The sequence below is a fragment of the Galeopterus variegatus genome, unplaced genomic scaffold, assembly GCF_000696425.1.
Source record: "Galeopterus variegatus unplaced genomic scaffold, G_variegatus-3.0.2 Scaffold1343, whole genome shotgun sequence".
In the NCBI taxonomy this organism is placed as follows: Eukaryota; Metazoa; Chordata; class Mammalia; order Dermoptera; family Cynocephalidae; genus Galeopterus; species Galeopterus variegatus.
Genome location: NW_007727454.1, coordinates 168119 through 188815, shown reverse-complemented (window position 1 = coordinate 188815; position 20697 = coordinate 168119). Strand labels below are relative to the sequence as shown.

At 42.0% G+C, this 20697-nt stretch overlaps 1 protein-coding gene across 1 annotated transcript in view; it reads right to left on the bottom strand.

The window, feature by feature from the left end:
* Positions 1-20697, bottom strand: part of PLCH1 (phospholipase C, eta 1) — a 160693-nt gene that overhangs the window by 30325 nt on the left and 109671 nt on the right. The window contains exons 10-11 of the mRNA XM_008576383.1: positions 15269-15376; positions 5127-5288 (exon numbers count right to left, since the gene is read on the bottom strand). Coding sequence (XP_008574605.1) covers positions 5127-5288; positions 15269-15376 — 270 coding nt within the window. The remainder of the gene's footprint in view (positions 1-5126; positions 5289-15268; positions 15377-20697) is intronic.

Genomic DNA, 20697 nt, shown 5'->3' with positions numbered 1-20697 from the left:
TCATTAGGGGACTGAAACCTAATAATAGGGGTTAGACTCTCAATCAATTGTTATCCCTAAAAACACGTTAGGTGGTTCACTGCTAACGACATGGTATGAAGGGACCAGCAGGCTCCACCCACCTGGGACTCCAGCCAAACAGAGAGGAAATGAGATGACCACACAAATGGAATAAATGTGGGTGAGCAAAACCACTTAAAATCAAAAGGTTGGAAAGGGCATCTGCACATGTCCACAGACACTAATCAAAGATACAGTTCAGGGAGGGGAGGGAAAAGGGGGGAAGTGTCCAAAAATTGATTGAAGAGCAGCCCAGAAGTTGCTGGAGGGGTAGGGGTGAGGGTGAACAGGATGATGTTCATTAACTGTGGACTGGTTTGTATTGTTCATGGCCTTTGAAGATCTATTAATGCTGATCATGAATTATTCAAAAACTATGGAATTAAGAAGCTAGGGAGATATGGTCACAGAAGTAACACTGCTCTCCAAGTTAAGAGACCCAGTTCTGCCACCAAGTAGTTACATGTCCTTTGGCAGGTCCCTGCTCTTGGTTTCAGTTTTCTTATCTGTGAAATGGACTATATTTAATCTGTGAATCCCTTTCTATTTCTAACAGCCCATTGAAAGGTGGGGGGACCATGTCATTTTTTTTCCAAAACAGGACCAATTTGAGAATAAAATGAGGCAGTTTTAATAATCATGCCAAGGGCTGGCCAGTTGGCTCAGTTGGTTCAGTTGGTTAGAGCAAAGCCTCGTAACACTAAGGTCATGGGTTCAGATCCCCATACCAGCTAGTCACAAAAAATAAAATAAAATAGAAATAATTATGCCAGAACAACAGGTATAAAGCAAGGCTATCCCAGGCAAACTGAGGTATATGGTCACCCTACTTAGTAGGCACCTACTATACCCCAAGGAAAATGCTAAGCACATTCATTACATGTATTCTCATTTAATAAATACAACCATCCCTGGAGATAAGTATAATTAAAATCCAAATTTGACATAGAAGAAAAACTGAAATATAGTGAAGTTATTGGTTAGAACACAGCCTTGTAACACCAAGGTGACAGGTTCAGATCCTCATACCAGACAGCCACCAAAAAAAAATTATGTGTGTGTGTATGTGTGTGTGTGTGTGTGTAGTAAAGTTAGATAATATGTCCAAAGTTACAAAGCTGGTTGGGGATGGAACAGGAATTCTGTCTAGCTCCAAGTCTCCTTTTTGGCTTCCTCCTTGTCCCCAACTTCTTCCACCCCATACTCCCTCTTTATATAGGAGATGGATATCTGCAAATATCTATCTCCATCTTCGACCTCAGCCTGAGCATCAGCCCCATCTCTTCCACTGAATTCATGGGAAAGACACTGTCCTAGGAACTTGGCACGTATATAAGGGCTATAGCAAACAAGAGAGATGCAGACTGTCCCTGCTGGGCTTGCAATCTAAAGGCAGAGATGAGCAATCATGATACACTGTAATAAGATGAGAATGAGGAGAGCTAAGGGCACTGTGGGGTGGCACGGGGAGGCCATCACCTGGATTTGAGGATTAAGGAGGACTTCCAAGGGACATAACACAAAAGCTGAAGCCTAAAGTTGAGTAGATGTTATCTATGTGAAACGGGGAAGAGGAAGTGTGTTGTGCCAAGGAAACAGCAGATGCAAAGGCCAAGTGTAAGAGCAGGGTACCTTCCAGTAAAGGAAGAAAGCAGGTGTGTGTATGTGTGTGCTTACACACACATGCACCGGGTAGATGAGTCACAGCTTGTGTCCAGAACACCAGAGAAAGTCTATGGGTGCGCCAGCCCCGTGGCTCACTCGGCAGAGTGCGGCGCTGGTTGCGCTGAGACCTCAGGTTCGGATCCTATATAGGGATGACTGGTGCACTCGCTGGCTGAGCGTGGTGTAGACGACACCAAGCCGAAGGTTGCGATCCCCTTGCCAGTCAGAAAAAAAAAGAAAAAGAAAAGAAAGTCTATGGGCTACGTCTCTGAATGTGAACTTTATCCTCCGAACTATGAAGGAACATTTGAATGGGTGATGAGAGGAGAATGACATGACCAGAGGCACATTTGTGGACTATCACTACTGGGGGTGGTGTGAATGAGGGGTCAGAAGGGCAGGGCAGCAGCTGAGAGCTGGAAAAGCTCATTCAGGGACTCAGTGCACTTATCCAGGCCACAGCAGCTCAGATGTAAAGAAAGGAGCAGATTCAAGAACTCTTAAGAAAATCTCTCTTGTGTCTATTAAATTCTTCCAGCTTGAAAGAGAGTTTCATTTTCATTTTTCTTTAGGGCTTTCCAGGAAAAAGCCAGCACAAGTGGAACACGGTTCTGCATTGCTGTGTGACGGTCCAGGAAAGAAGCAGCTGGAGTGGCGTGCTGCCCTGGACACATCGCACATTCTCGGCGTTGGATTTAAATATCTGTACGTATCTGGCACAGATGTACTTGTCTCAACAGTAACTTGCCTTTACTTGCCCACTGAACCAAAACCATATTTTAAAAATTAACATAGCAGTGTTAAAACCCCAATACTTAACAGCCCAGTTTATTAAAATCATAGGCTCCATTTATTTTACCCTAATGCCTTATTTCAGTGACTCAGATTTTAGAGAAAGTGAAAAATAAGAAACGGGGCGATGAGTTTTGCTCCACTACATCTCTGCAATGTGAGGTTTCCTGACCATTTTACCCACTGGGGAAATTATCATTAGGATCTCTTTAATGAACAGCAAAAGAAAGATGAGCTTAATTTATTTCTTCCAAAATATTCAAGACCTGTGGTTGCCTTTCCAGTTGGAATGATCTAAGATGGGGCGAAGACTTCTCCAAACACACGAGGGGAAATGACTGGCCCAGAGTAGCCAGTGAGAGTTCACTGAGGACAAAAGGCAGAAATCAAGCTGGGCGAACCGAATGTGATTTCACAGGCTATGTGTGGTTGGAAATAAGTAGTTGGTGAGGAGGAGGATTAGATTATTACTATTATAGAAATTTTAAAGAGAATCCAAAATTATATGATAAACTGTAAGGGCAGTAATGCTGTAATCAACCTTTTGGTTGATGCCAAACTATTCCAGCTGCCCCTCTAACATGCAGTTTGAGAGGAACTGACATTGGCACCAGTTCCAGGGACAAGTTCTCATTGGCATTAGTAAGCCAATGTTATCTTATACCCTTGCCAAACCACTGTTTCAGGAAGGACACTTACTTACCCAGCCACAGTGACAAGCATAGGGTGGACACAGAGCTAAACTGCCCAGTCAGAGCTAGGCATAAACTCTGGTTTGCTGTTTGGGGCACATACACTGTCTCAGTCTCTCTAGAGATGAACCAAGAAACATGTACCTCATGGGCCTGTTGGCAGTCACCCTGCAACCACCAAAGAAAGATGAACCACACTTGGGATGATACTAATAGTGTAGGAGGCACAGCAGAAAACTAGGTCTCTGACGACACCACTGAGCCTCTGGATTAAGCCCACACTGAAGCACAGCCTGCAAATGAACTTGCCACTTACCTAGCCCAACAGCTTTCTTCATTATTTAAGCCATTTTAAATTAGGTTTTCCATGTCTGGAAACTAAATAGACTCTAGAAACAGACTACCAGTTGAATGGCTAAACTTTTGTAGGGTCTAGAGGCAATCACCAACGTTAAATGGTCACTTTGGATCCGAGGGCAGCCACCCCCATATGATCTTCCCTTTGCCTGGATCCCTGAGCCCTAGAAGACAGGTGGCAGTGGCAGGGAAGGCTGCCATGCTGAGACCACGTGGATCTCTTCTGGGCCAGAATAAACCCTCATCACCCTACAATGGTAACATCAAAAGACCCACTATCCCCTTTCCTTTCCAATCTATGATATTTTTGTTAGGAAGCAGAGTAAAAAACTCAATGAGAGCCCAAACCGTTCATTCATGCATTCATTCAACAACTATTTATAAAGGTCTTACTAAATCCCAGGCACTGTATAATCCAGAAGAATAATGGTTTTCAAGACTAATATGGTTCCTGTCTTCATGGAATCTACAGACTAGTTGTGAAGACAGACACTGAACAAATCATTGCAAATGTGTTAAAAAAAAAAAAAAACCACAAAACCAAAAAAAACTTCACAAAAGAAGATGTAACAGGTTACCACAGACAATATAAAGCAGATAGCTAACCTATTCCAGGCAGGGGTCAAGGTGGGACTCATTCAGGACATCATATTGAGGCAAAGCTAGAATTTAAAAAAACTAGGTAGGGGTTAGCTGGAGCAGATGTAAGAATGGAGTGTTCTATGCAGAGGGAAAGGTTAACACAGACAATATAAAGCAGATAGCTAACCTATTCCAGGCAGGGGTCAAGGTGGGACTCATTCAGGACATCATATTGAGGCAAAGCTAGAATTTTAAAAAACTAGGTAGGGGTTAGCTGGAGCAGATGTAAGAATGGAGTGTTCTATGCAGAGGGAACAGAATGTGAGGAAGGCCGTGGCATATAAAGACGTTTGTGGCTGAAGTAACAATGTAGGAGATGGTGGAACATGGAAACTGGGGAGATCGGAGACTGAGAGACAGACAAGAATGCAATGTCCTTGAGAGACTGGTTAAAGACTTTGCTATTTATCCCAAGTATAATTCGAAGCCACCGAAGAAATTTAAAAAGTGAAGTGACGTGATCAGATTTTTTTTACACTTGTGCTGATTTTAGAGTGGAGATTAAATTTGGGCAAGAGAAGTGTAGGTGAGAGTTGGGATTGGTCTAGACTAGGCCACAGCCAGAAAGAAGGGAAGTGGACAGATGGGAGACACATTTCGGAGATGCCACCACTGGGGCATGCAGGCTGTGTGGGGAGGAGGGAGGGTGAAGCACTTGGGGGGCTGGAACCCCTCCCCTCCCCTGGGTGTGCACTGGGGAGATGCTTCCCAGTGAAGCAGCATTAGAGCCACTTCTACCCCCCACCCATCCACCTTTAACTACTTCTCATGTCATTTTGCAACAGATTTTTATTTCCCAAGCAATATGAAGATAGAAATGAAGTGGAAGAAACATTTCACAAATGAGAAATGATTAGAAACAGAGTATGAGGGGCTCTCTTTTTCCTGTCCGAACAAGCATAAGGCGGAATTGTATACCTGCTTCAGGTGTGCATTTAAGCCTTCATGCGTGGCCTTCAGTAGTGCCCTCACTGTGAAACTATCAGGATCTTCTTTATCTCGAATTTGAGATTCTTTTAACAGTGACTCCAGCTTTTTCCTTATGAAGGATTCCACCTGATGCTCAGTGGTCCCATTATTCTGCAAGGAATTAAGTAATGTAAATGATTTTCCTTAAGAAACACAGATTCCATTAGAACACGCCCTTTGATCAAGCCACATTACTTCTATAATTTTATTATCTCTCAATTATCTATAAGAAATTAAGTTCATTGTATCATTTTGCCCCTCCCCCAAACCCTATAATAATAATAATGATTACTATTTATTATGAATTCACTCTCTGCCAGCTACGCTTCATGTGACTTCACTCAACCCTAAAGAACCTTATTATCATTTTCATTTCAGTGACATAGAATCTGACGCTTACAGAAATTAAGTTAATCAAGGTTACAAAGCCAGCAAGTAGCTGAGGCAATATTCAAACTCAGGGCTCCAAAGCCCTCCCCACCGTGCTACTTTATGCTTTCAATAGAAGGCAGGCCAGGGAAAGTTTTTGTACACTAAGTTTTCTTTCCTTTTTTTTTAGCAGCTGGCCAGTACAGGGATCCAAACCCTCAAGCTTGAGGTTATCAGCACCGCGCTCTAACCAAGTCTGCTAACCAGCCAGGCCTGGAGACTAAGTTCTGTAAACCTACGTAGGTAAATTTGAGCTAAAATAAGCTATTTTTTTTTCCTTTTTGTCTTTTTTTGTGACCAGCAACGGATCGCAACCCTCAGTGTCGCGCCCATACCAGACCAGGACCAGCAACGGGATCGCAACCCTCGGTGTTGCGCCCGCACCTCGCTCAGCCAGTGAGCGGCCGGTCTGTACGTGGGATCTGAACCCTCGGCAGGAGCGCCGCTGCACTCCCAAGCGGCACACTGTAGCAGTGCGCCACCGGGCCGGCCCAAAATAAGCTATTTTTTAAAAAGTCACTTTCTTCATTGAGGGAAAAAGAATGATATGGATATTTCCAAGGGTAAGGATAATTCTCAGATAAAATTTCTTTCCTATCTCCCACCCCACTGTGTAACTAGAGAGAAGTCAGTATTTACCTGTGCCAAGTTTTGTATGATTACTTGAAGACCACAACTAATTTCTTTTTTTTTTTTCCTTTTTGTCTTTTTTCGTGACCGGCAACGGATCGCAACCCTCAGTGTCGCGCCCGTACCGGACCGGGACCGGCAACGGGATCGCAACCCACGGTGTTGCTCCCACACCTCGCTCAGCCAGTGAGCAGCCGGTCTGTATATGGGATCCGAACCCTCGGCGGGAGCGCCGCCGTGCTTCCCAAGTGGCACACTGTAGCAGTGCGCCACCGGGCCGGCCCATCCACAACTAATTTCAAGTGTTTTGGATAGCAGAGGTAGGCCCATGTTCAGATGATGAGTCATGCAACTTGTGGGTGACTAATGAACACAAATTTTCTTCAAGTCTTACTTAGCACAGCTTTGGGGCCACCTCACTCTGCCCCAAACCAGTGGGCCAGTCTCTGTTCACTCTCCTCTGCTCTTCAGCTGCCTTCACCTCTCCCTAAGTTCTTCAACCACGTGCCAAAGCCCAGCCCACCCAAAGGTGAGGAAAGGGTACTCCTCCACAAGAATAATCCCTACATTCTCCACCAAAAGTTTAAGGCTATTTTTCTACTTGCAAATTTATTACTAAGTGTCATTATATTTGAACCCTGCAGAATGGGTAGCTTTCATTTTTACAAAATCCTATAAGAGCAAAGCAATATAAATGCCCTACAAAAATTTAAAAAATAAAAAGGTTATTGAATACCCCTGAACAATATCTCATGCATTAACATCTTTAATATACCCAGTTAACTTCACTGGAAACCCTCAGGTCCTGAAGGAGATGCAAAGATGGAAATAAGTTGGCATTTGATACCAGAAGCGAACACCCCATCACACCAGCAAAGGTGTGTTCCCAAATATCCTGCCCTGGTCTGCACAGATGCCTACAAAAGCACAGATGACCAGGACAACAGGGGTTCTGAGAAGGAACATGGAATTCCTGTCTGAGAGGCAAAGAAGGCCTCAAAGAAGAGGTGAGACTGGACTGGGGCTCTCACGGTACCTGACATTTCCACAGTGATGAAGAGAGGAGCTTTCCTGTCATCCACAGCTCTAGCAAAGGACTTACATGAGTAACACGTGTTCTATAAACACCAGGAACACATGAGTTTTCCTACAGTGGGAGTTCACAGAAGAGGGTAGTGGCAGATAAAGTAGCTTGAGGAGCGGAGGGACTTGAAAGCAGGAGACACTCAGCGCCTCTGGGTGGACGAGTGCCTGAACAGTACTTTAAAGAGAATATTAATTTGGCAGCATGTGCTGAAAGATGAAGGGTGTCTGCAGGTGGAAAGCCAAGTGCCTTGGTCCCCACTGTGGGCACTAAGCACCTCAGCTAGTGTACTGAGGGATTTAATACAGATGAGAGAGAGTTTGGGAGCAAAATTCATTTTGCATGAAACAAACGCATACTGAGCTTCTGCTCTGTGCCAGGTAAGAAATATTAATAAGGAATAACCCCACTGTCACAGAACCCTCAGTGTCATGGAGAAGACCAGCACATGGATGGATAATTACACAAGCAGGTATAGGTAGAGTGACAGGTGTGGAGGTATCATGGGCAAACAGAGGAGGGCACCTTGCCCTGCCTTGGGAATTTGGGAGAGACTTCCAGGAGCGGAGGACTCCTGAGCCGAGCCTTAAAAGATGAGTGTATTAGTTTACTGTGCTGTGACAAATTGCCGCAAACTTGGTAGCTTAAAAAAACAGAAATTAATTTTCTTATAGGTTTGGAGGCCAAAAGCATAAAATCAAGGTGCTGACAGGGCTGCCTTCCCTCTGGAGGCTCTAGAGGAGGGACCTTCCTGGCCTCTTCCAGCTTTTGATAGCTCCAGGCATTCCTTGGCTTGTGGCAGCATCACTCCAATCCCTGCCTCTGCCTTCAGATGGTCTTCTCCTGTGTGTCCCCCCAATCCCATCCATGTCTTCTCCTTTTCTTATGAGAACACTCGTCACTGGATTAGTGACCACTTGGTTAATCCAGGATTATTTTATCCTGAGATTATTTACTTAATTATATCCACAAAGACCCTTTTTCCAAATAAGATCACATTCACATGTACCAGGGTTGGGACACCTATCTTTTGGTGGCCACAAATCAACCCATTCCAACGAATGAGGGCAGATCATCTGGCAAAGCGTAAGGCGGGGCAGCATTTCAACGTGAACAAAAGCATAGAGAAAACAGTATCAAGAAGAACTAGGCAACCATATGAATGTGGAAAAAAGAGCCATGGGGGAAATACAGAAAAAGCAACTGAGACTGTATGTTGTGCTAAGGCTCATGAAGCACTGTGACGTAACGATACTTTGTGTGAGCCACCCCATACGTTTAAGGTAAGCACTAGGATTAGCCAAGTGTTACTCATGACACAGAGGCAGAAAGATTCAGCACCCGTTCAAACACACATGCCTGTGAAATGGCTGAACTGGAACTCGAATCTAAGACTTCCCACTCAAAATTGTGTCTATTTTTCCATTCGATGCTGCAGCCATCCCTTTTACATTATTGCAGAAAAAGATACATTCTTGAGTGAAATTAGTCATGAGCAGGCTCATATTTTAAACAACCATTTTTCCTCTCGTGGAACCTGGAAAACACATCACTGCAATCCCTCTGTGGAAAAGAGTGAGTAGGTTTCACTTAAGGTCAGAAGCTGATCCAAGGAAAGAACTCCAGGTCTCTACCCTCCGACACATTTGATCAAGTGACCCAGAGCCTAGTGGGGAGCACATTGATTGGGAGGAAAAAAAGGGAACGAATGTAGAGTTCCCAGTGTGCCCAGTGTCACACAGAATTCTCCACAGGAGCATTCGTTTCCTTCCCTCACTTGGGGGTAGGCAGTAAGGAGATGTGGCCATTATGCCAAGACACTTCCACCATCAGCAAAGCAAGACTCAGTACAAAGCCAGGCTGACCAGTGCTGTGAAATAATGAATGCTTAATACAAAGCCTATACTTATTCACTTCGCATCCTCTAAACACTGAGAGCTGCAGAAGGAATGATATCTCTGCCTCTCGATTTTTTTCTTCTCTGTAATTTGCAGCACAATAAAATTACCAGCCATGCAAAACAAATAAATGCATGGCTGAGGTTTCATTAATGTAGTATCACTGGGTTGTGGAATCTAATAGCACCAATGAAGGAAAGCTGAGACAGACACTGGACCTCGAGGCCTAGCAGCCGCCAGCCATGCAGCTGCAGCAGGGACCACAGCTGAAAGCCACATGTCCCCTGGGCCAGGGGAGGGGAAGAATGCTGCACCCAGGGGTGAGAGGAATGCAGCCATTTAATATGCTCAGGAGTAGCTTGCACCAGAGAAGTAATCAGGATCCCCGATTCCCTTTTCTGAAAGGTAAGTCGAATCTAGGAATCTCTCTGCCACAAATAAACAAACATTCTTGTTTTGTATCCAGCATGAAACTAAAGCATCATTGGAAAAGCAGAGGGCAGCCCAAACCACGTCTATTATTCTAGACTGAGAAGAGGCAAGAAAGGGGTGGGGTTAGGTTGAAGGCGTGTGCTCCGTACGAAGGACCCTTTCAAACGGTGATGCTCTACCTCCACTACACACTGGAATCGCCAGGGGAATGTTCAAAAGTCCCAGGCCATACCTCGACCAATTTCATCAGAATTTCTGGGCTTGGACCCAGGCATTGAAATTTTTCAAAGCACCCCTATCACTCCAGTGTGCAGCCAAAGTTGAGGAGGACTTTTGCTTTAAAAAAACAAAAACAAAAAACTGAAATATCTCAACATCCCCAAATGTCTTTTCTCCCCCTTGGGCGAGTCTGGAGACAGGAGATCTTGCATTAGCTCCCCTCTGTGAGTGCCCTGTAGCTTTCCGAGCTCGTTACCTGAAGGTCTTGGGCTGAAGAATAGCTGCTTTTCAGCCATTCGAGTCTGTGTGTTCACTCCTGTCCTCCCTCTACTGTCTCCTGCCTGCTCCTTTAGGTCACTTAAAACATGTTCTTCTGTTCAAGGACCAGTCGTATCATGTACTAGAAACAACTGGAATCTTCCAGGGATCTTCCAGGTCACCTTCTCCATCCCCCAACCCTCATTGTCAGGAGGAAACAGCGTGCCCAGACTGTGGGCATTTCATCTCAGCAAACAGTTTCAGTGGCAAGACCTCACAGCCTCAAGAGGTAACTCATCCCTCCTATGAAGGCTGAGAAGTTTTAAAACAACAAGACTCATGATCCTTCTTAAAATGCCTCAAAGAATAAAATGACTAACTTAGGAAAGATGAACCTGCAGCTAAGGTAGCAGGAATGGAAGAAAACTATAAAAATGTTTAGTGAGAGATACACAGACTGAGTAATGGTTTTAGAGCAGTAGCATAAGACATAAGTTACTACATGTTATTGGAAGAGGGCTCATTTAGAACTTGCTGGAAGGCTCAGTGTTTATAAGATGAGCTTCAGGTAGGAGATGGGGGGCTGATATTTGTGCCAAAGAGGCTGGTGAAACACAGGTTCAGACACCTCAGGAAAAAAGATACAAATAGCTCGCAGAAGAGGGAAAAAATCAGTGAAGTTGAAGTACAGAGTAGAAAGTCTGTAAGACACACTGACATCAGAGGACTCCATAAAGATGAATAATGGTGAGCTGGCCTCACTGAATCAGATCGGTTAGATTGTTGTGCCGTGGTTGAAAGGAAATTGCCTCCTGTGTCTTTGAGCTGGATGATTCTTGGGTCACAGAACACACTGACTTTACTTGGTGGCTTATATATTATAAGCCAGATTTTTTCTATGGCTGAGGCCAAAAAATAACATGAGGGAGAAGCTTAAAGGATTCAGTTAAATCAACAACAGAGAGTATTTATTACATAAGCAAAAAACGTACGGTGTGCTTTGAATAGCTTACTTAGAAGTAACAGGAGATTGGAGGAGTCTTGTTCTGCTCTGCTTCTAAAGCCAGGGAAATGCTGTGCGAGCACAAATCCTGCTTCTGACCTTTGCACTTGGGGTTCCCACCACATGGAACATTCTTCCTGGAGGAGTCTTGTTCTGCTCTGCTTCTAAAGCCAGGGAAATGCTGAGCGAGCACAAATCCTGCTTCTGACCTTTGCACTTGGGGTTCCCACCACATGGAACATTCTTCCCAAGGTATCAGCATGGCTAATTCTTCACTTCTGTCCAGGCTTTGCTCAAATGTGTCTTCCCTGTGAGGCCTTTCCTGGACACCCCACCTAAAATCTCAGTAGACCCTCATATACACACATGCACAAGTATGCACATGTGCATTTGGACACATGCATACACATCCCCTTTTCCCTGAAGCACTTAGCACTGTCTAGTATGCAAGTTATTTTATGTACTTGGTGTTGTTCTTGTCTATCCTCCTCCTTTTTCATTAATATGGAAACTCCACAAAGGCAAGGATTTCTGTCTGTTTTGTTTACAGATATATCCCCCAACACCTGCAACAGTGATGGGAACATCTCCACCAGGAGATGCTCAATACAAATTTGTTGAACACATACATGAATCTTATATAACCTCATGAGAGTTAGTGTTCCAATGTCCATGAATGCTAAATTAAATCTTTATTTATGGCAATAATTTATATATAACTTATAAACCTAACCACATTCTGTTAACTTAAAACTGAGGTTAAGAGCTCCCTCTAAAGTAATTATTGCTTCACATAAACAATGCACAGTACATGCCCTTTTTTGCAGAAATATGACCAGGCATTCAGTTTAGGTCAGGCTATTTAAATTCATCACTCAGATAGGGCATTTGAGCCCTCTGCTGACAATGGGACTATAAATTGGTTGATTATAAGATAACGCCTTGGCTTTCTAAACACAGCATTGCCTTTTCTCAGAAGAGCTCTAAAATATAAAAAAAAAAAAAGGTTTGAAACAGTGAAGTAAAAACTTCACATATTTCTACCACACTGTTCATTTCTTTATGTATTTTCTTTCCCAAAGTACAGCAAAGAATCTTACAAATAACGTTCGCCACTTTCAGTCAGGGTCAAATCAAAGAATCCAATGAAAGATCATGTCTAACTTCATGGTAATCATGTTCTAAATTACGTACTTATACAGGTTCCTAGAAATAAGCTTGAAAATAAGAGGAATCCTGTTGGATACCTCTCAAGTGAAATTACTGATTTGTTCCCATAAGACCATAGCTAGCTCTTTTGTAACGACACATATTCAGCTTAGGAAGTTGGAAGGCTCACTGATGTTGGAAGATCCAGCTGGGCAAGTTTAGGAACTCAGAGCAATAAATGACTACACTGTGACAGAAGTTAAATTTCTACCACTCATTTTCACTAAAAACAGCATTCCCTAAACACATGACTTGGTCAAGTCTGTTTTCTATTTTCAAATGATAGGGTACACTGAGGCTGACAATGAAGAGATCTGGAATACAAGATGCAAAATAATGAAAATCAGACAAAAAAACTTGGTTTATTAAAAAAAAAAAAGCTTTAAAAAAAGCTAAATTACCCATAACCACAAATAATTAATTATAAAATGGCAAATATGTAGAAAAAAAAAACTATTTAAAATATTAACTGCATTTCAGTTATGTAAATCTGTTGATTAATTTTCTGTAATCATAATCCTATTATTTAGGGGTAGTTAGTTAAGGTAATATAAACTGTTAAAAGGCAAGAGATTAGTACGGAAGGGAATTTTTCCTTTTCACTCCAAGCTGCATCTTCTCCACTTCACCCTTTTAAGTGTCTACTGAGACTTTGGCCGTCATTAAGCTCTTGTCCCCTTTGAAAATCATGCCAGCTCCCTTTGATACCTAAAGGCAAGACATCACAGTATTATCTAGAAAGAGCAGACTGTTGTTAACAATGTGATCATTGAATTCAGGGCAATGATGTAAATTAGAAGAATTTGTTCAAAATATCTCTGTTTTTTCTAGAGGGCAGAGTAATAGTCCTGATGTCCAGAGGAATACCACTTTTCTGTAGAAATGAAATTCTAAACCGTATAATAACCTATCCTAAGCGTGTACTACTATCAGGTTGTCTCATGATTCTGGCAATCATCCGAGTTACAGAAGGCAGGGGGCACCTCTATTTAAGCTTTAGGCAGCCATGTGCCTCATAATGATATTTCCATCAATAAGGGACCACACAGACGACAGTGGTCCCATGAGATTATAATGGAGCTAAAAAAAAACTCCTACCGCCTAGTGGCATAACAGTGCATCGCATTATTCATGTGTTTGTGGTGATGCTGGTGGAAACCTCTGTGCTGTCAGTCATATTAAAGTATAGCACATATGATTATGTTCAGTACACAATACTTCATAATGACAATAAATGTTACTCATATATGTACTTACTATAATTTTTATCATTTTAGAGTGTACCCCTTCTACTTATTAAAAAAAAAAGTTTACTGTAAAACAGCCTCATGCAAGTCCTTCAGGAGATATTTCAGAAGATGATATTGTTAGCACAGGAGATAACAGCTCCATGAGTGTTATTGCCCCTGAAGACCTCCCACTGGGACAACATCAGGAGGTGACAGGCAGGGACACTGATGACCCAGATCCTGTGTAGGCCTAGGCTAATGTGTGTGTTTTTGTCTTAGTTTTTAACAAAAAAGTTTAAAAAGTAAAAAAAAAAAAAAATTAATAGAAAAAACTTATAGAATAAGGATATAAAAAAAGAAAATATTTTTGTCCAGCTGTACAATGTGTTTATGTTTTAAGCTAAGTGTTACTACAAAAGAGTCAAAAAGTTTTTTAAAAGGTTTTAAAGTTTGTAAAGTAAAAAAGTAAAACAGTAAGCTAAGGTTAATTTATTATTGAAGAAAAAATTTTTTATAAATTTAGTATAGCCTCAGTGTACAGTGTTTATAAAGTTCAGTCGTGCGCAGTAACATCCTAGGCTTTCACACTCACTCACCACCCGCTCATTACTCACCAGAGCAGCTTCCAGTCCTGCAAGCTCCATTCATGCTAAGTGCCCTATACAGGGGTACCATTTTTCATCTTTTATACCATATTTTTACTGTACTTCTTCTATGTTTGGATACACAAATACTTACCCTTGTGTTATAATTGCCTGCAGTGCTTGGTACAGAAACCTGCTGTACAGGTGTATGGCCTAGGAGCACTAGGCTACACCACGCAGCTAGGCGTGTAGTAGGCTACACCATCTAGGTTTGTGTGAATACCCTCCATGATGTCTGCACAGTGATGAAACTGCCCAATGACACATTTCTCAGACTATATCCCCGCTGTTAAGCACTGCATGACTGTATTTCCCTCAGATCACCTAGCTAAATGGTGCTTTTCAGCAAAGGCTGCTCCTTGATCTAGGAAAGGGGTCTGAAGCACCAGCCAGGCAATGGACTTCTATGCCCCTTTATTTCAGATGTGGCAAATTAAAGGTTTAGCTAAGAGTCCCATGTCTGGAAGGGCTTGGTCCAGGAACATTTTCTTAGGGAGGGGACAGGCATCCTAGAGAAGCAGACCCACGTGCAGCTGGGATTGTTAGTGCCAACCTTGACAGCACAGTGGGGTTGCTAGCAGGAGCAGGGGAGGTGATGCTCAAGCCAGTTTATTTCATCAAAGACAGTGACATTTCCAACTGCACTTGGATTTTACAATTTGTAATAGGAGGGAATTTGTCTTTGGAGAGGGTGGGATGGATTAATCCCTAACATTCCTTCTAACTCCAAAACAAAAGAATCCTTGACTCATTCATTCCACAAATATTTGAGTGTCTGTGTGCCAGCACACAAAGAAATTTTCAATAAAAATATCCATTTTACACTACAGCCACCATATTTGTGGGGACTCCAGCACAGCAGCAATTTGGAACCACACTTTTACTGTAGTACATTGAGGGTAAAAATATGGCCAGGCCTGTCACTTACATAGTGGAGCTTGAACTTGCAGTCTTACAGCCACCATATTTGTGGGGACTCCAGCACAGCAGCAATTTGGAACCACACTTTTACTGTAGCACATTGAGGGTAAAAATATGGCCAGGCCTGTCACTTACATAGTGGAGCTTGAACTTGCAGTCGTCTTCAATTTCATCTGCACTGTCCTCATCAGAAACTTCCCCCTCATCTGCATCATCCCCAAGGTGATAAGGCAACTTCTTGCCCTGAAATGGAACAAAACATTCCATTTAAAAATGAAAATCAATTCCCACTAGCCAAAAGGTAGAGGTAACCCAAGTGTCCATCCACGGATGAATGGATAAACAAAATGTGGTATATACATACAATGGAATATTATTCAGCTATTAAAAAGAATGAAGTTCTGGCACATGTTACAACATGAACGAAACTTAAAGGCATTATGCTAAATGAAATAAGCTGAAACAAAAAGACAAGTACTGTATGATTCCACTTACGAGGTATCAGATCATAGAGACAAAAGGGGGATGGTGGTGGCCAAAGGCTGGGGGAGGGGGGATATGGAGTTGTTACTGAATGGGTACAGAGTTTTAGTTCTGCAAGATGGAAAGAGTTCTGGAGATTTGCTATACAACAATGTGAATGTATTTAACAAGATGGTAGGTAGATTTTATGTCATACGTATTTTACCACAATTAAAAATTATTTTAAAAAGTGAAAAATGAAAAAAAAAATGTGGCATCTTTTGGCCAATCATTACTTCAGACCGACTAGAAGGCAGTGTGAATTAGGGGAAAAATAAGGGGAGAAGGGACTTTCAAGAAAAAGAAGTCTTATTACTTGTAATTAAATATAACTAATTAGGAAGACTATATATGTATATAATTTTTAAATCAGACCAGGCTTCATTTCAAGAAGACATGATTCATTGTAATAAGCATCACCCCATCCCATTATGGATAGCTCTGAATGTTGGTGTCCCCAAAATCCACATATTGAAACCTAATACCCAATGTGACAGTACTAAGAGGTGAGGCCTTTGGGAAGTGATTAAGTCATGAGGGCTCCACCAAGCTCCTTTGCCCCTTTGTCATGTGAGAATGCACAGCAGGAAGGACCTGGGAGGAAGGAACCTTCACCAGACACCACCTCTGCCAGTGCCTTGATCTTGAACTTCCCAGACTATAGATCTGTGAGCAGCAAATTTCTGTTTATAAATCACCCAGTCTAAGGTGTTTTGTTATAGCAGCCAGAAGGGATTAAGACAACAACTGCTAAAGCCCCTCTCCTAGGGAGCTTGTTCTCCTGGGCAGGTTAAACGTGTCCTTAACACGCACTTGCTGCACCCACTTGCAATTAGCAAGCCCCCCCTCTCTCAGACAGTGCAAGAGACCCTTGTCCAGCTAGAGCTCTTCCTACAGGATCAGGCCACTCTTAACTCACTCACCAACACACTTTAGAAATCAGGGGCTTTTTCGGTGTTAGGGGGGAGGGTAGGGGGTAGAGAGGAATGGGTAAAGGGGCATGATAATCAAGTACAATGTATTTTGAGAAGTAAAATTAAATTTTTTAAAAAAAGAAGAAGAAAAAGAAAGAAATCAGGGGCTTTTTGACAAGGGAAAATTCTTATAATAAAATGGTAAGATGCTCAAGTTATAGAATTGTGAGGCTACTTCAAAACGTTCATGGAAAGATTTGTATTATCTTGTAATCCTATTTTTCCATGAACTTTTAAGGTATCCTCTTATATACATAATATGATCTTAGGGATGTATAAAAATAAATGAAAAAAGCCTGGAAAGAAATATGGTCATTGTTAAGAGTAGTTATCTCTGAGTAACATTATTATGGGTGATAGTTATTTTCTTCTTCTCTACATTTTCCAATTTATATTCAGAAAAAGTTAAAGAAAATTAAAAAGGGCAGCAGAGGGGAAGGCCCGGGGGCCTGATAAGGGCTTCCAGGGCAGCTAACTATCTGTATCAGTAAGGCTTCTTATTTGCAAGCATGAAGGAATATTAATAGGATACTGAATTGCTCGCAGAATCTCTTAGAAGGTGGGACGATCAGGCTCCAACGCGAAGTGGCCACAACTGCTGAGGTAGGAGCCTCCTCTCCTGCCTCATGATATTTATGGCCTTCTGTCATCTCCTCCCCTTGAGTGTGAGCTGGACCTAGTGACCCGCTCCTAATGGACAGAATACAGCAGAAGTCACAGGATGACACCCTGCAATTCAGTTATAAAGACTGTGCCTTCTTTCTTGCTTGCTTCCCTCACAACTTTCCTTTCTTGGAGCTCTCTCTCTCACTCTCTTGCTCACTCTCACTCTCTTACTCTGGAGTTGTAGGCTCTGCTCTGTAAAGACCCAATGGCAAGGAACTGAGAGAGGCCTCTAACCAATAGTCTGCAAGAAACTGGAACATGCCAGTCACAACCACTGAAGTGATCTTGGAAGCAGAGCCTCCCCCAGTCCAGCCTTGAGATGACTGCAGCCTCAGCTGACACTTTCATGACAGCCTCGTGAGACCTTGAGCAGAAGACTCAGCTAAGCTATATCCAGGTTCCTGATCTACACAGACTGTGGAATTATAAATATTTGGGTTTTTTTTAAGCTGTGAAATTTGGGGGTAATTTGCTATGCAGCAACAGATACCTATTACAATCATCAACCACAGTCATGGGGAGAACTAATCCACTGGAGATAACGTTTCTAACACAATGAAGCACAGAGCTCATGGCTTTCAACTCCATCATCCGCACAAAGGACACCAAGAACTACTGCCAGAAATGCTGCTCCTGGGCCCTGAATGTACCTGCCACTACTTCCACTACTCCTCACTAGGATGGGCTCAGCTTGGTCCACCTTCACTAGTTTCTGCTTCAGTGTCTGGGCAAGTCTACTTGGTTGGTGGCATCCAGATGGGGCCCCCATGACCTAGCTCTAAAAAGCAAATGTCTAGTTTTTTTAGCTCCTGTAAGGGGATTCCTTAAAACATAGGGATGGGGAATTCCTTAAATATGGAAGGATGTCCACATGCTTGTCAGACAAAGATAAATTTCTAAATATCACCCCAGACTGCTATCCAGGCTAATCTCTACACTCAAGTTCCAGTGACTTTTAGTATTCCTCCCCACACCACTGTTACCCCTTCAGCATCTGGATCTCCTCCTTTGCCCACCTCCTTCCTCCATAGGACTACCAGCTTATGCAGGTTTTAAGAGAAATCTCCTCCCAAATTTCTTGCACCTTCCTTCACACCCAAAACTCTTGACCTTGGGTACTTAGCACAGTGATAGTTTCAAGCTGATTAAATAATTTATGTAATGAAAACAAAACCTATATGAAGAATCTAACTATTGGGATTTGGGTAAATATTTTCTCCAACTTACAAAGGGGCATTTATAAGATTAAAAAGGTGGGATGTAATGTGAGTATCATTAATAATAATGCATCTCAGGATTAAGACACATATTTCTATATATTATGTTAGGTCTTATTGATGCAGAAACCTCCTACGAAATGAGTTTTTCTTTATTTTAGGGGGTATTAGTAGATGCCCCCTAAATTATGATAATACGGCAGCACCAGAAATAAAGTAGTAAATTAAGTGGTGACCAGACATACTCAGAATTGTACAGACATCAACACAAAGACCTCCTTTATTTATTCAACATAAACTGTTTACTCAACTTTGTTTGGGGCACAATAGCAGACACCAAGATGGACCTATACACAAGAAATTTAAAATGTGGTGACAGCAATTCCCTCTTTTGAAAGAGCATCAAAATCAATATTTTTTAAAATGTTCAGCAGAAGAGAATTAACAAACATGAGAAATAACATCACCAAGTAAGAAATAATAATCCCCAAGCTATACACAGGAGGGAAAGAAAAATGTAGCCCTGCTGAGCAGGAAAACAAGAGCACCGAGCTTCAATCCCCTTCATTTAAGGGTGGTAAAGAGGGAGAGAATAAAAAGAGAATGCTGCCTTCTCAGTATTCACAAGGCACCCTCGTTTTCAGTCTTTTTAAATCTAATTAAAAGATCCTGCATCACGAGGGCCATATTTTCGGCTGGCTTTTTACACATTCTTTGTTCTCTAAGGATACTCTATTCATGCAGACAGGAAGAAAAGCAGTGCAACAGAGCATTGCTTCTTCACGCCTTTCATCAATGTTGTCACTCCTAAGGAAAATCATAGAATGACTTAGGTAGAGTCTTGTGTGGCTAAACAAATCTAACCGTGGTTCAGCATAGATGTGACTGAAGAATGGCCTGGGTGTCCCCTGGGGGTCCCTTCCTGCTCTACATACTACTTCATGCAGGAGCTACACTCCAGAATTAGATTCATTCATCCATGGTATATGGAAATACTGCTAGAGACAGGGACCACGGCCACCTCTCAGGTTCGAGCCATCTGGCTGCAAGGCCCCAGAAGAGAGGTAACAACTCTGCGATTCACATCTGTAAAAGTAGAACCTTGGATCATGTAGCTAAAGTTATTTTCAGCAATAAGAGTCTGTGGAAAATTACTAAGTTATTATTTTTGTTCAAAAGCAACTTTTTATTTTTCAGGATATATATATATATATATATATGTAAATGTATATGTACACATGGTTGGAAAGTATGTGTGTAACAGTTATAATTCACATCTGTAAAAGTAGAACCTTGGATCATGTAGCTAAGGTTATTTTCAGCAATAAGAGTCTGTGGAAAATTACTAAGTTATTATTTTTGTTCAAAAGCAACTTTTTATTTTTCAGGATATATATATATATGTAAATGTATATGTACACATGGTTGGAAAGTATGTGTGTAACAGTTATAATAATAAACAACTTGTCAGTCTCCAAAGTGGGAAGTAGCTGTTCCAATGCTGCTTTTTGGATCAGAGATTGCTCTGATGCTAAAGGAACATAGGAAAATCAGTTTCCTCGTTTTTGCTTTAAACGGAAATGTGCTAATCCACAGACACAGGCAATTTCCTTAAAGTCTGAAGAACATTACTACTAGCAAATGGATCTCAGATGTCCTTGAAATACTTGCAGTCCACATTGCTGCCACCTTTCCAATAAGTGCCTCAGACTTCCTCTGATTCACCCTGGTGCCCATAAGCCCTGGGACATTCTGTGAGAAATCACCCAAAGTCCAGTTATGCAGAAGGGACTCAGTTTACATCAAATATCCACCTTAAGTTCCACTGGCCAAAAGGGAAAGATTTCAATCAAATGGACTTATTCTGCGTTTAACCTCCTGACTGCTGGCTAAAGAAAATTTAGGAAACATGAAAATATTCAGAACGCTATAAAGGTGATTTCATTTTCTTACCCAGAAATTAGTTTTTACCCCAGGAGTTTGTTTTAGCAAGACTTAGGCAAATTGGCCTTAATGTTATCTCTTCCATTATTTGGAACTTTCCTTCAAAATGCTTGGCATAAATACAAATGCCTGGCAACACCTCTTTGATGGATTCAGAATCTATACTTCTCTATACTTCAACTGGTAGAAAGGCAGGTTTTGATCTATAGTAAAGATGAATACTTTACATCTTTCCCACATG